Below are 14303 nucleotides of genomic sequence, written 5' to 3'. Positions count from 1 at the left end.
ATTTGATTTGTAATTTTGTGAACGATCGAAAAACGAGGAACTTACCAACTTCACGATTTTTAAGCGATACATTTTATGAATCATAGCTGCCAATGTCTTTGCATTTCATAAAGCGACATATGGAAATTGGGTATACTTACAGTCCCCTGCTTATATATATATATATATACTATGATATTGTTTGTAATTAAAAATTATAATATGTACCAAGCAAACGATAACATACATCAAATAAGTACCAGATGGCACAATAGGCTACATGTTTCTTCTGTGAGATTATCTTCCATTCAGAAGGGTGTGCATTTTACATCTATTAGAATATTTAACAACCTGCCACAAAACATATATATCTTGAAAGACAATATTAATATTTTTAAACAAAGACTAAAGGATTTTCTGGCTTCAAAAGCATTTTACTCGGTAGGTGAATATATGGCAAGTAGGTAATTTTATGCACTGTTACAGTCTGTTTTCTAAGACTATGTTCTAGCAAAGAATTGTAAGATGACTGATTTTTATACTGTTGTACCTATCAATGTTATAATTGTTGAATATTTTACTGTCTAGACCAGGTTGCACATTGCAATGTCAGTTTGGCTGTGACGAGTTCAATATCCAGTCCGGTTTCCGGACAAAGGATCTGTGAAACCATGTAGCTATGTATGTATGTATGTATGTATGGACTTTTAAATTGCAGGGAACCTTCTGCGGCCGGTATATAAATCGCCCTAATTAATTAACATTGCAAACTTTCAGAAAAAAATACATATTTTCCGTTCTATGCAACATAGAAATAAAAACTAAATACACTCTGAAAGACAATAACATTTTCTACATATACTCAAAAGAGCAATTTTTATAAACGAAAATTAACTGTGATTATTTTGCATCAGCGTCATGCGTATGAGAGGAATCCGCGATATCACGTACTGCTGGGTGGTCCAGTGAAAATTACTGTACCGTTGCTGTCAAAATCGTCAAAATGGTCAAAAACGAACACAACGAAAGCAGTAACCAGTCTGGTCACATGCGTCACATCTGTCGGTAGCGGTTGGTAGTCGTACCGATCGTACATAACCCAAGAAAAATGGGTAGTGCGGTTGAAATACAGAGCGTGAATATGAAACTCTCAGATTCAAAACACGACGGTGTTGAGGATTTTGGAGAAAATTTAAAGGTCCTGCCAACAAGCGATCAAATAAAGGAACTGCAAACAATTCTTCGTGACAGGTAGGAAAGTTGGAGACAAGTGTGTGTCTCGAAAGGATTTTCTTCCCATGAACAACGTGGTGTATCAAGTTCAATTTCTGTTTCAGGAATACAACAAGAAGTGACTTTAAGTTCTATGCTGACAGACTGGTAAGTGGACACTGGCTGGATGTAGTTCATATGTAGAGCGGATAGATGACAACAGGACTAAATGCCTAGTGAAGAATTGGTTGGAGAAATTATCTCTTTTGATGTACTGCGGGTAAAAATAAATAGTGCTGCTGTAAGCTAATGGTATGCTACAGGGATATTTAAATATTACATATTTTTGTTGTTTATTTATTAATTTCCTTTTGAATTGTATTGGTTGTACTTCTGAACATGATTTCTGATATTTGGAACCCATTATACAGGGTGTAAATAAATGTACGTTACAATGCTCTGTGGTAGATAGATGGGTTCAGTCTGATCATATTTTGTTAATACACGCATGTCCGAAAAACGCTTCCTTTTGGCACTAAGGGTCACAAAATTTTCGGAGAGTATGTTTTCCTTATAAAAGTTGCTCAAATGGTGGCTAACGACTTCAGTGCATGTTCTGCACTGGCTGGCTATGTTATGTTAAACTCTTTGAAAGATTCCCGGCATTTCCTGGTTGGTTTCAGCTACTACTGCAATTCTTGCTACAAGATCATGTTGTGTCCCCACAGGAGTCTTGTACACCAGGCTTTGCATGTACCCGCAGAGAATGAAATCCAATTGAGTCAAGTCAGGGGAGTGAGGGGGCCATGTTATTGGGCCTCCACAACCAATCCATCTGTTGCCAAAGGTTTCATCCAAATACTCATGGACAACATCAGTGCAGTGTGCTAGGGCGCCATCATTCTGGAACCACATTTCACGATGGACTTCGAAAGGCACCACTTTCAGCAGTTTGGGTAAAGTCTCTTGGAGAAATATTAGGTGTCACCTGTAAGCCACAGAGGTAAGAGGTGAGGGCATCCTTCACATTTCAGAGGCCCTAGCACATAAACAAAGCGTTTCCGGACATGAGTGTAAGAACAAAATATGATCAGATTGATTCCATCTGTCTACCACAGAGCGTTGTAACATATATCTATTTACACCTTGTATACCATATGATTACTAGTGAAATGTCTGAAGATATACATTCTAATGTATAAAATTGTAATAAACAAGTCAGCTGTTAGTATGGGAGTAAAGGTACAATGGAAGGATGAAAACAATTACTTCTTTCTTTCATGTTAAGAATTAGAAGTGCTTGGGTTGTATGGAGTATGATTGTAGACTCATGTGGAATATAAGATACGAAATCTGAATATTAAAATAGCAATCAGGATTAGAGCCTTCACTTTTACAAACTTTGAACTAAAGAGATCAAAGAAGAGGTATGAGGGGGAATATCTGGTATTTGTATGATATTTTTGTAATATTTGTGTATGAAAAATATAGAAGCATGTTAGTTGATGTTAAGCATGATAATGATAATACAAATTATTTGAAATCATTGGATGTGGACAGTTTTACAAGAACACAGAAGGGAACATTGTTAGAACTAAACTGATTGAAACTGATACTAGAAGACTAGAAGTGGCAATGATTGTGAAGAAATACAAGGGTGATCAGAAGTCCCAGAATTACTGAGATGTTGTAGAAATTATTTTGAGTGTCCTGATGAAGTTTCTGCAGTTACAATTTAGAAAATATTACAGCTTTTAAATATGTACAATATAATGCAGGTAGGGTTACAATTAAAATGGAGTCTGCTAATTATTTTTGTATTATAAGTTGATAAAAGAAAGGATTGTTACAAACATACTTTTGCATTGTCAGGAAATTCAGATTTCTTGCGTAGTGTATGTAGATACAGGTGCAAATTATTCAGCTTCATTCAAAGTCCCATATAAACCAAATGTTAGAGAATGAGTAAGTTATTAACGCCACGAGCAGAGTCTATGACATGCTGGTAGTTGTTCATTTAGTGAAATCTCCACTTGTTATGAAATTTGAAGGTTCATTCACAAGATTCTCCCATTTGTTCCTGTCATGAGCCAGATGAATCCAGTCCACATTATCAAACCATATTTTATTAAGATCTTTTGCAATATTATCCTTCAGTTTATGCCTAGGTCTCCCAATTGTTCTCCCTTCAGGTTATAGAATGATTATTTTTTGACTAATTCCATTTTCTGGGATATAACACTATGTATCCCATTGAAAGTAACTGATGTTTCAGAGGAACATATTGCCTCCATCTTCAGGGTTGAAGAGTAAGCCAAAAAGGAAACCATCTTGAAGCTGGCAACAAGCAAAACTTTCTTTGCTAGGTTTATTCTTCAAGCCTGAAGATTCAGGCAGCATGTTCCTCCGAAATATTGGTTAATTTTTTATGGACTACAAGGCATTATACCCCAAAAGAAAAAACTCTTAATAACCACTGTTCTGAGAACCTCAAATCCTATGATTACCTTTGGTTTTGTGTTCTGTTGTCCGAGTGAAGTAAGGCTGTTTGAGAGCAGTCTAATGGAAGCTTTCTCATAAAACATGGAAATTATTGTAAATTTAAAAAAAAATATAGTGATACTAAATTCTTTACTTTGTTAATGTGGATAGCATTTTATGCCTGGCACCGAACTAAAAAGTGCATTCACATATTGAATTTGGGAGGGGGGAGTAGAATAATCTTCAAACACTGATATTTTGGAGCCCACTGCTGTTTGTATACAGTATCTTCAGTGAGCACTCAGCATTTCAATTTGAGACTTCTTTTATTTATTTATTTTATCACTTCAGCAGAGGGAAGAATAGATACAGAAAATGTTAGTAAATGGAGTTATGAGAATATGTGAACCTTATGATAAGACTTAACCAAGAAATCAATAGAGAATAATGTATAATGAGTTGTTTCTTGGCTTAATTTGAGTCATTATTTTCTTCAGAGTGTACATCTTGTCAGTTAACTAGATAATTAATTATGAATGACGAATTGGAAATGATTTAAATGGAAGATGCTTGGTCTTATTTGAAGATAATATTCCATGATTTTCCTGAGCAGTGAGAAATTTAGTCATTTTTATTCCTTATGTAGTTTTTATAAGGGAGATTTTATCAAAAAGGTTGAAGTATCCCCTTTTGAGGGGAATGTAAATTGAATGCAGAATTTTGGTTGCAAAACATGGAATGAGGCTAATAGACAGATTGAGACATAATTAGGAATATTATATTCACAAAAGATTTTGAACCATACTGAACTGATTCAGAATATGAATCTTTGTGATACAATTGATGGTTTGGGTCCCAACCAAGAGAGAAATTATTCAGTAGCTGACTTCTCAAAGTTGATTCTTAGGCATGGTTTACATCTGACTTAGGAGTGCAACAGGATGCTGAAATGTAACATTGTGGGTACACAACCATATCAGAAGTGTAGTGCTTGTGACAGTTGTAACCCTGGACTTAATGTAACTTTTATCAGTTGTCTAGGAAAGTTTTTAAGGGAAGTTGTATATCAGTCACCAGATATGACTGACTTAATTCCATGAAAAGCTTATATCCACAATTTCAACTTTTTCTGTTCAGTAACATTAAATTATGTAGTTCATAGCATGTAGTAGTGTAGTTGGTTGAGGCACTGATGAGGTGATTGTTTTCAATTTACCTAATCATTCCAGCTGTACTGTGGCCCTGGCGTTAACTCAGCCTCTAACAGAAATGAGTACCAGAAATCTTTCTGGGGGTAAAGGGCGGCCAGCACATAAGACTGACAACCTCACCGCCATCTGTGAGCTGATTGTCTAAAGAAAATTTGGGAGCCTTGATGTCTCACAACTCTGTGGGCCTTCACAGCCTGTTACAGGGGTTTAAATAAAAATAAATAAATAAACAAAAATTTATAGCAGATATTTAATTTTCAGATTCGCTTGGTAATAGAAGAAAGCTTAAACCAGCTACCATTTTCAAAATGTGTTGTTACAACACCTACAGGTGCCAGTTACCAGGGCCTAAAATACCAGAAGGGCAACTGTGGAGTAAGCATAGTAAGGAGTGGGGAAGCAATGGAACAGGTAATATAGGTCTGATGATGTCAGCATGTACGTAACTTGAACTTTAATATTTCATTTCATTTAATTTATTCACCTTCCATAAATCCTGTCAAGAGTACATTCTCATGCGGATGTGGAGATTGTCCTTGTTACAGTCACAACTAAGGATTACAGTTGTTATCCAATAGTATGCATATTTGTATAAAATACTGATAAACATGTACAATATAATAAATAAGTTAATATTAGTAGTAAAAGTAATGGCAAACCTTATACAATTTGTACAGTTTTATTGAAGTCTATTAATTAAAAATTCAATAGTTAAAACATAATGTCATTAATGAATTTTGTTTAACATACGTTAATTATATAATAAATTGAAATAAAGACTAGTATACAGTAATATAAAAATTGTGTATTTCTAAAATATGCATCTAAAAACCAGAACACAGACTGACAACCTTGTCTTCTTTTAATTGTAAAGCAAGACAACTACTCGCACCTTAAAAAGATTTATAACCAAAATATTACTGTAAAGTATAAAAAGAATATAAATATAAAAACTGTTTTCATTGGACCTCAAAACTCTTAGTGTCACTTGATATATCCTTAATATATTGTGGCAGATTGTTCCTAAACAGTAAACTCCCTTTTGGTATTTACTCAAATTTACAAGAGTCTGATGGAGATTATTTTGCTGTCTGGTATTTATTTTATGACTCTCTGAATTTACTACGAATTTGTTTATGTTTTTTATCACAAAGAGCATAAGAGATAGTATGTACTGAGATGCCAGAGGTAAGATTTCTGATTCTCTAAATAAGTTCCTGCATGAATCCCTCCTGCGTCCCAACATAATTCTAATTATATTCTTTTGCATTCTAAAAATTTTTATACTTTGGGGCGAGTTACCCCAAAAGGGTAAACCATAATTTATAATAGAATTAAAATAAGAGTGATAAACCATTTTTAAGGTATTTATGGATGTGTATGGTTTAAGCGATCTTATTATGTAGCAGACTGCACTTAGTTTAGAACTAATATACTCACTGTGGTATTTGCAGCTCATTGTGTCATCAATGAATATGCCAAGAAATTTAATATTCGATATAGATGTAATTTGTTTTTATTGTATACAATTTTTATTTCAGATTTAGGATTTTTATTTCTAGCTGTAAATTGAATGTAGTGGGTTTTGTTAAATTTATAGAAAGTTTGTTTATTTTGAACCATTCATTTATACTATGAAAAGCATTGTTTATATTTACACAGAGATAATCATAGTTTGAACTTTTAACTAACAAACTAGTGTCATCTGCAAATAATATAGGTACAGTTTTGGGTAAATCGTTTATATAAATGAGAAATAACAATGGACCCACAATCGAACCTTGCGGGACATCATGTCTAATTTTGCCCCATGTCGAAAATTCGTTGAGATTAAGATTTATATTTGTAATTAAAACCCTTTGATATCTATTTCTGAAATAAGATTCAAGCCCATAGAACTCCAATTTCGACAAGAGAACCTCATGATTAACACAATCGAAGGCCTTTTCTAGGTCACAAAAAATGCCTCCTATTAAGTTTTTGCTGATTAAGGTCTTACAGATTTCATTCACTAACTTGTATATAGCCTCATCTGGTGAAGATTTTGTTCTAAAACCAAATTGTTCATACACTAAAATGTTATTGTTATTTAAGTGCTCAATCAATTGAATGATCATAGCTTTTTCTAGTACCTTAGAGAACGAAGTTAAAAGTGATATAGGCCTGTAGTTGGAAATATTTGTTTTTTCACCCTTTTTAAACAGCGGTCGTATTTTTGAGTATTTTAAACGATCTGGGAAAATTCCTTGTGTTATTGAATTGTTGCATATGCGAGTCAAAGGAGAGCTAATGAAAATACTTTAGTGGATATTTCATCATATCCATAAGAGTTTTTTCTTTGAGAGATTTAATTATATTTTCAACTTCCTTAGCTGATAAAGATTTAAGTTTAATATGTGGAAAGGGATTTATAAAAGTTTTCATTAAATACAAATATTATTACTATTATTATTTTGTTTATTTTTTGCATTTTATTTTCATCTACAGATAAAAAGTAATTGTTAAAGGTTTCCACAATTACTTGCGTTTCTCTAATCCATTTTCCATCCACCTTTAATGTGCATATTTTTTTCATTATTTGGCCCCTTATTAGTTTCCAATTTTACTATATCCCATATGGTTTTATTTTTATTTTTGAAATTTTGAATTTTGTTATCATATTTTAGTTTTTTAGCTTCCTTAATGACCTTAGATAAAATTTTACAGTATTTTTTATAATAGTTTTTAATTCTGAATTATTGCTGTTTCTACATGCCATATAGAGTACTTTTTTACATTTACAGGATGTTTTTATTCCTATAGTAATCCAATCACTTATTTCATTTGAAATTTTATTTTTTTTTTGGAAAACTGAATAGTAAATTTTCAAGTAAGTGTCTAAAAAGGAGTTAAGTCCCATGATTCATAACATAGTTTAATTAAAAAATCATTTATTGTGTGTTTGTTTATTTTCCTTATTATTTTAAATTGTTTGGCATGTGTTCTCACGTTTATTGCTTTAAATGTTATGGACTGTGCATCATGATCAGACAATCCATTTATTATAGGCCTTACAGAATAATTTTCCCTTCTAGTAATATCGATGAAAATATAATCAATGGCTGTAGCAGAATTTCCTTGAACTCTGGTGGGAAAATTTATCGTACTTGTTAAGTTATAAGTTTTCAGCAAGGTATCTAACTTGTTTTTCTTTTCACTATCAAGAAGGTAATTTATATTAATATCCCCACAAATAATATATTCTTGTGTTTAGGTATATAGGTTTCTAAGTACTGTATCTAATTTTGTTATAGAAAAGCAACTGTTGTAGGCTCTTAAGTGAATGATGTATTATTTCCTTCTGTGCTGAGTGTACGTGTTTCATTCCTAATCCTTTAGGCATTTGTGCAGAAGGATTTCAAGAATGATGTATTTAATGATGTGACTTTTTCAAGTGTTACTGTTGCAGCAATTATGAATGCCAAATAAAGTGAATGAATTTTTAGAACTCCAAGACAATGCTATATACAGCTTGGCATTATCTTTAACCTTCGATCTCCTTATACATAAATTAGCTGTTTGACCCCAGATTTTGCTGTCAGGCCCTTTTATGACTTGGTATATATGCATTAATTTTTCTCTTGTTGTGGATTTTTTATTCAATCTTCTTAAAGGCACAGATGCCCTCTAATCCCCTAACCCTACACATGTAAATAGGCACAATGATAGATTCTTTCCACTGCTGTGGCAGTTCTTATTTTTAAATGCCTTCAAAATAATGTCATTATTTCTGTTACATTTTACGTCAGTTGCTTGTTGAATACAAGATGAATAAAGGTTGAAATTGGAGGACTAAAATGCTGAAGACAGTGATGATAAAAATCTCATAAATAGAAAAACTGATCAAACTGTTCCCAGAGTGATAAAAAGCAAAGGGTAGAGGTGGAAGATAAAAGTTTTTTATATGTTTTCAAAACAGTTTCATTCTCAAGGTCTGTACTTCTGCCACAATCATATTCTGTGTACTCACTTCAGCAAAGCCAAAACAGGATCAATTTAATTAGTTCTTGAGTTTAGAAAATAGGATAAATCAAATAGTCAGTTGTCAGAGGGGTTTCAAACTGGGTATATCCGACACGTAAGTCAGACTTGTTACTGCAGTGCTTGGAGGCTGGGCTGTGTTTTATGGAAAATTTGTAGGTGTGAAGTATGTGTCAATTTTCATTTTGTACTAGATTGTTTTCGTTTTTGAATATGCTAATTACAGTAAACTCCCTGTTATTCAGTATCTAATCATCAGGAATTCTCATGCAGCTGGCAGGATTTTCAGAGAAAATTTACCATTTTCACTAAGAAACTTGAAAAAGAAGTTGTGATAGGCATATGTTCCCCTTCCACATTGTAGCTCTTTTAGCTGTCAGCAGCAGCGCTGCATGCAGTGGACGCTAGTCGAATTTGTATATCTGAAACACATCACGCATTGATCCAAAGTTCACTTTGTTTTGTTTTGTTTTTTCACTGTTTAGTATATATTATGCAGGCTTATGTATTAAATTGTTCTGAATTGTATTTCTGTTAAGTTTTCCTCATGCAGATGGCAGATTAATTTAACCAACACACTTCGTTCTCCCTATTCTGGATAACTGAGAGTTTACTGTACTTTCAGTATAAATCTTACAATATGAAATTAACTTTATGTTTTATACAGGTACATGTGACTTCTCTATACAGATTATGTTATTTTGTAAAGATTTTTTCAGTTTTAATAAAGTTAAATGACATGTGAGTCAGCTAGGATAACTCAATTGGTATAGCCATACTTTCATTCCACTGTATATCTTCATGGCGCTGTGCGTCATTAATCGAGCATAGGTACAACTTTACATTTTCATAAAATATGTGTAAATCAGTTAAATTCACAAAGAAATTAAGAGCAGATTAAATGTGGGGAGTATGTAAAGGTAAAAGTGTGGAGTGAATGTTAACTATTTTGTTCAGAATCTTCTGTCTTCCATCTCCTGTCTAGTAATTTAAAGATTAAAACTATAATTTTATGTGTTGTTTTCTGTGGATGTAAAACACATTCTCACATCCTGAAGGAAGAGCAGAGATGAGGGGTTTTCAATACAAGGTGCTGATGAGAAAACTTAGACTAGAAAGAGGCAGTGGCAGCTGCATGAAATTGCATATGAAGATCTTCGTGATTTATACTTTTCACCGCATATTATTGGGATGATTAAATGAGGGAGGCTGTGATGAATGGAGCATGTAGCATGCCTGGAAGAGATGAATGCATACAAAATTGTAGTTGGCAGATCTGAAGGGATGATCTAGTCATAGATTGGAGGATATCAAGAACATAAGGCCATAGAGCATGAGACTGTGGACTGAATTCACCTGGATCTGTATAGGAAGCCGTAATGAGCTCTCCTGGTCAGGATAATGAACCTTCAGCTTCCATGGTAGGTGTCCAATTCCTCAACCAGCGAAGTTGTCGGCTACTCCTTTGTGTTAGTGCATACAGTGTTCATGATAATCACTTTTGCACTGAATATGTTCTCATACTAACTTCATTTGTGTTTTGTTATAACTATTTACACATTTCTTTTCAGGGTTTACGCGACTGTTGCCGTTCAATCCGTATTGGCAAAATCCTTGTTGAATCTGATGCAGACACTCATGAAGCTAGGGTGGTGTATGCTCGTTTTCCAGAGGATATTTCTAGGAGAAAAGTGTTACTTATGTACCCAATAATGAGTGAGTACAGTCATTTTTAAAGTAAGAAAAGGTTCAGTCATACCTGCAGTGTGGTTCCTTCATAGTTGAATTGTGTTCAAAACACACCAGTGGGAGCTGTCTTGTTTGGCTTATTTTATTCTTAGTGTGGGATGAGTCCCTTGGTACTTAGGTTTAAATGGCCCATTGTACCAGCCCCAGATGTTAGATGGATGAAATGAAAACTGGCAGGAGAAGCCAATGTGCTCAGAGAAAGCTTTCCCTATTGCCACTTGGTCCAATACTGATTGCAGATGAACTGACCTGGGATAAAAAAGCCGGTTGCCATGGTAAGAAGCTAGCAGCTGACTGCCTAAGTTTTGGTATAGCTTTTCTTTCTTCTTAAGTAGTTTCCATATTATTTGGATCATCTGTTGTATGAAAAATGTTTTCCATCTAGAATTGCTCCTTTGATAAGAAACATAGACTGTAAAAGATTTTAAGCTTTCCCAATGGCTGAATGCAAGAAAGTCTTCTTGGGCATTCAGCCATGTTTGTATGGAATGAAGTTATATTTTTGAGAAAACATCAGTCTTTCATGATGGAGGCAAAGATCGTCTCAGAAAGGTGGACTTTTTTTTCATGTTGATATGACTGATGCCTAAGATTTTATTGAACAGAGAATGTATTGCAGACTATTGAGATGTTTAAAATTGTATGGAACGAAATTCACATTTTTGGGATACATATGCCTGAGTGAAGTGCCAACTTTAGTGGATAGAGGGTGTTGCATGGTCAACACAACACATCCCCATGGCCATTAATTTCGATTTTCTAGACTGGAGCTGCTATTTCTTTGAAATAGCTCCTCAATTATCCTTAAGAGGCTGAGTGGACCCTGTTCCAGACCCACTACTTCTCAGACAATCTGGTAGTGCCGGGAATCGAATCCGGACCTCTGGATCTGTAATCAGGAACTCTGACCACTAGACCACAGAGGCGGTCACTTCACAGACAATCGGCAATCGGTATAGTTCGCTTGCGGTCTAAAACCACGGAGTTTGTTGTATATGCCCGAGTCATGTTATAGAGCAGAATTTGGTGTAATGGTAATTGATCTTGAAATCTTACCATTTTCATTTGAATTTTAAATTTATCTTATTTTCTATTGTTGGCCAAAGTGTTGAACATGCACAGATCTAACATTTCCAGTAATGCCACATAATGTATACCACCAGTGAATAACAGAATAAAGCTAATATCGGTTGGCATTATATATCAATATATCCTTTGCTGTTACATGTTGTACTTTTTGTGTTACCTAATTTTCACTGTCCAATATGACAATTTTTATACATAAAACAGACATGTAAGACATACAGAAATCATTTAACAACTGTGAGGGTTACATTCCTGAAATACATTGTGGTTAGGGAGCCCAAGGGAAATGGGGGTTAGGGGTACTGTTAACAGTGGCCAGAGCCTATCAAAGTTGCTTGTTCCTTCTCTACACACAAAATAATATATCATAACATTTTTACAATTATGTATTCATGGTTATTACATACTTTTACACATTAAATCATTGACAGTTGAAGTCTAAAATGATTATGATTACTCTCGTCTTGTACCACCAATTTTTTCTGTCTAACCAAATTGTAAACCACTGATACATAAAACTAAGTACCATGGTTGGCAAAACTGTACACAAATGGAAAACTGTAGTTTGTGAGACACTGCTTTATATATTAAATCCCACCTGTTATTAGCATTACTATAGTCACCAAACTCCCCAATATTGTGGAGTACAAAGCTATATGTATATTTCATTGTTTCATCTTCAGGTACAGGAAATACAGTAATCAAGGCTGTCGCTGTGTTGAAGGAGCATAATGTAGCTGAAGAAAACATTATTCTCTCAAACCTATTCTGCACACCATTTGCAGCTAAGTCAGTTATGGCAGCCTACCCACAGGTGTATAGTCATTGCATTATATGAACAGATCGACATTATTCCAGAGTAATTCTTTACATTTTGCATGTTACGCTACATTTACTAACTGGATCAAATTTTTTTTAGAACATTTTCATTATTATGTTTAGTACAACTCAGTGATAGGGGGCATGCGACAGCATCATTTACTGAGGCACTATGCTACAAGCTGAAAGGTCGCAGGTTCAATTCCTGGTGAGGTCATTGGATTTTTCAGTTGACCTAATCCTTCCAGCCGCACTATGGCCCTGGGGTCAACTCAGCCAGTAACATAAATGAGTACCAGGAATCTTCCTGGGGGTAAAAGGTGGTCAGTGCATAAAGCTGACATCTTCACCACCATCTGTCTAGAAAATGTGGGAGCCCCAATGTCCCACAACCCTGTGGACTTCCATGGCCTGTTACAGGGGTAGCTTTACATTCACCTTTACAATGCTGTGATAAACGTATTGAAAATTGTGGCCAAAAACGACACTGAGTTTATGTTTAGGAGATATTGCAAGAGGTGAGAAATCCCAAGTCTCCAGCATATTGTGATAGTAAAGTTTATTAACTTGAAGATATGATTTTTTCCATTTTCAGATGCAGATTCTTACATCAGAAGTTCATCATGTGGCGCCCAATCATTTTGGGCAGAAATATTTTGGCACAGATTAAAATGGACTGAGGTTTCATGTACTGATGACGTGTTTCTTAAATTTTAGAAACTAGGCCATAATATATTTGCAAACTTCAGAAGTTTATGAGTAAGATATCAGTTAATTAGTTTTGACAAAATTTTTTTTGCACTTATTAGAAGGAGTTTATTTTCTATAATAAGATATGAAAACATGTTTCTTATAGTTTTGGATAACAGAATGTACACCACTTAGAATTCAGAAGATACTTGTAATAATTCTAAACGTACTGTTCATTTCAGTAATGAAGTTCAAGAAAGACATTGCAGAATGTTCAGAGGAAGCTTCTTCATTCTTATGAGTCACACATTGAAAATAATATCCAGAAGATATTACAGTCATAAGTGAATATCATTTGGGTACCAACACGGCATTACATATGATAGGAAGTGTAATACATTTCTCTTAGTTCTTTTCCACTTCATTTATTTTATACTGAATGGAATATGTAGAAGTGATGCCAGTGAATAACTTGTGTCATGACTAAATTCTAATTTTATTTAACATATAAATGAAATATGTTAAAGGCTTCAATTAAAAATTAATGTTATTGTAAAATCTTATATTCTCCATGTTTATGTATATGGTTACAGAGTTTCAAAGCAGTTAATATGGCACAAGAATATTAAATCGAGATTATGTTCTTAAATATTCAAGATGGAATAAATTATACATATAACTGTGGAAGTCAGATGAGCATAAATAACTGAAAAAATTGTTGTTACTTTCTGTTATCATTTTGTACATAATCTGAGTGAAGATTCAGGCACTTGTCGTGTCATGTGATGAGTTTCTGTATGTATCAAATACATGTCCTAGCTCTTCATAGAACCTGTTCTTTATGTCATCAATTTTATCTTCTGTTGGGGCGTGAACATTCATAACAATGATATCACACCAGCAATCTTTTAGTATTATATAGTATTATAGTGTATATCCTATCACTAATGCTTAACTGCTGATACGATTCTGTTATGTACGAAAAAACCTGTACCTAATTCATGATTTTCATTCCCCTTTCCATAGAAAAATGTATATTCACCTGCTGGTGCTGTG

The 14303-nt window shown here is 34.1% G+C and overlaps 1 protein-coding gene across 2 annotated transcripts; it reads left to right on the top strand.

Annotated features, from left to right (window-relative positions):
- Nucleotides 1–885: 885 nt before the first annotated feature.
- LOC111866975 (uracil phosphoribosyltransferase homolog) lies at nt 886–14078 on the top strand. 2 transcript variants are annotated; one of them, XM_023856374.2, is made up of 6 exons: nt 886–1230; nt 1317–1359; nt 5145–5294; nt 10475–10619; nt 13153–13316; nt 13490–14078. In XM_023856374.2, the coding sequence occupies exons 1-5, from the start codon at nt 1088–1090 to the stop codon at nt 13272–13274; spliced, it is 603 nt and encodes a 200-aa protein (XP_023712142.1). In that variant the 5' UTR covers nt 886–1087; the 3' UTR covers nt 13275–13316; nt 13490–14078. The 2 variants fall into 2 exon arrangements, with proteins under 2 accessions (XP_023712142.1, XP_023712140.1); XM_023856372.2 differs by adding an exon at nt 12422–12552 and having other exon boundaries at nt 897–1230; nt 13153–14078.
- The last annotated feature ends 225 nt before the right edge of the window (nt 14079–14303 follow it).

This window comes from Cryptotermes secundus, unplaced genomic scaffold (genome assembly GCF_002891405.2).
Source record: "Cryptotermes secundus unplaced genomic scaffold, Csec_1.0 scaffold1224, whole genome shotgun sequence".
In the NCBI taxonomy this organism is placed as follows: domain Eukaryota; kingdom Metazoa; phylum Arthropoda; class Insecta; order Blattodea; family Kalotermitidae; genus Cryptotermes; species Cryptotermes secundus.
Note: the sequence above shows the minus strand (reverse complement) of the source record. Positions and strands in the feature narration are given on the sequence as shown.

What these genes read in the sequence shown, in the direction of transcription:
- LOC111866975 (XM_023856372.2), top strand. Translation starts at nt 1,088, where the DNA reads ATGGGTAGTGCGGTTGAAATACAGAGCGTGAATATGAAACTCTCAGAT. An exon ending in GTGGGGAAGCAATGGAACAG is followed by an intron (nt 5,295 to 10,474) that starts GTAATATAGGTC and finishes ATTTCTTTTCAG; the next exon opens with GGTTTACGCGACTGTTGCCG. An exon ending in TTATGGCAGCCTACCCACAG is followed by an intron (nt 12,553 to 13,152) that starts GTGTATAGTCAT and finishes TTCCATTTTCAG; the next exon opens with ATGCAGATTCTTACATCAGA.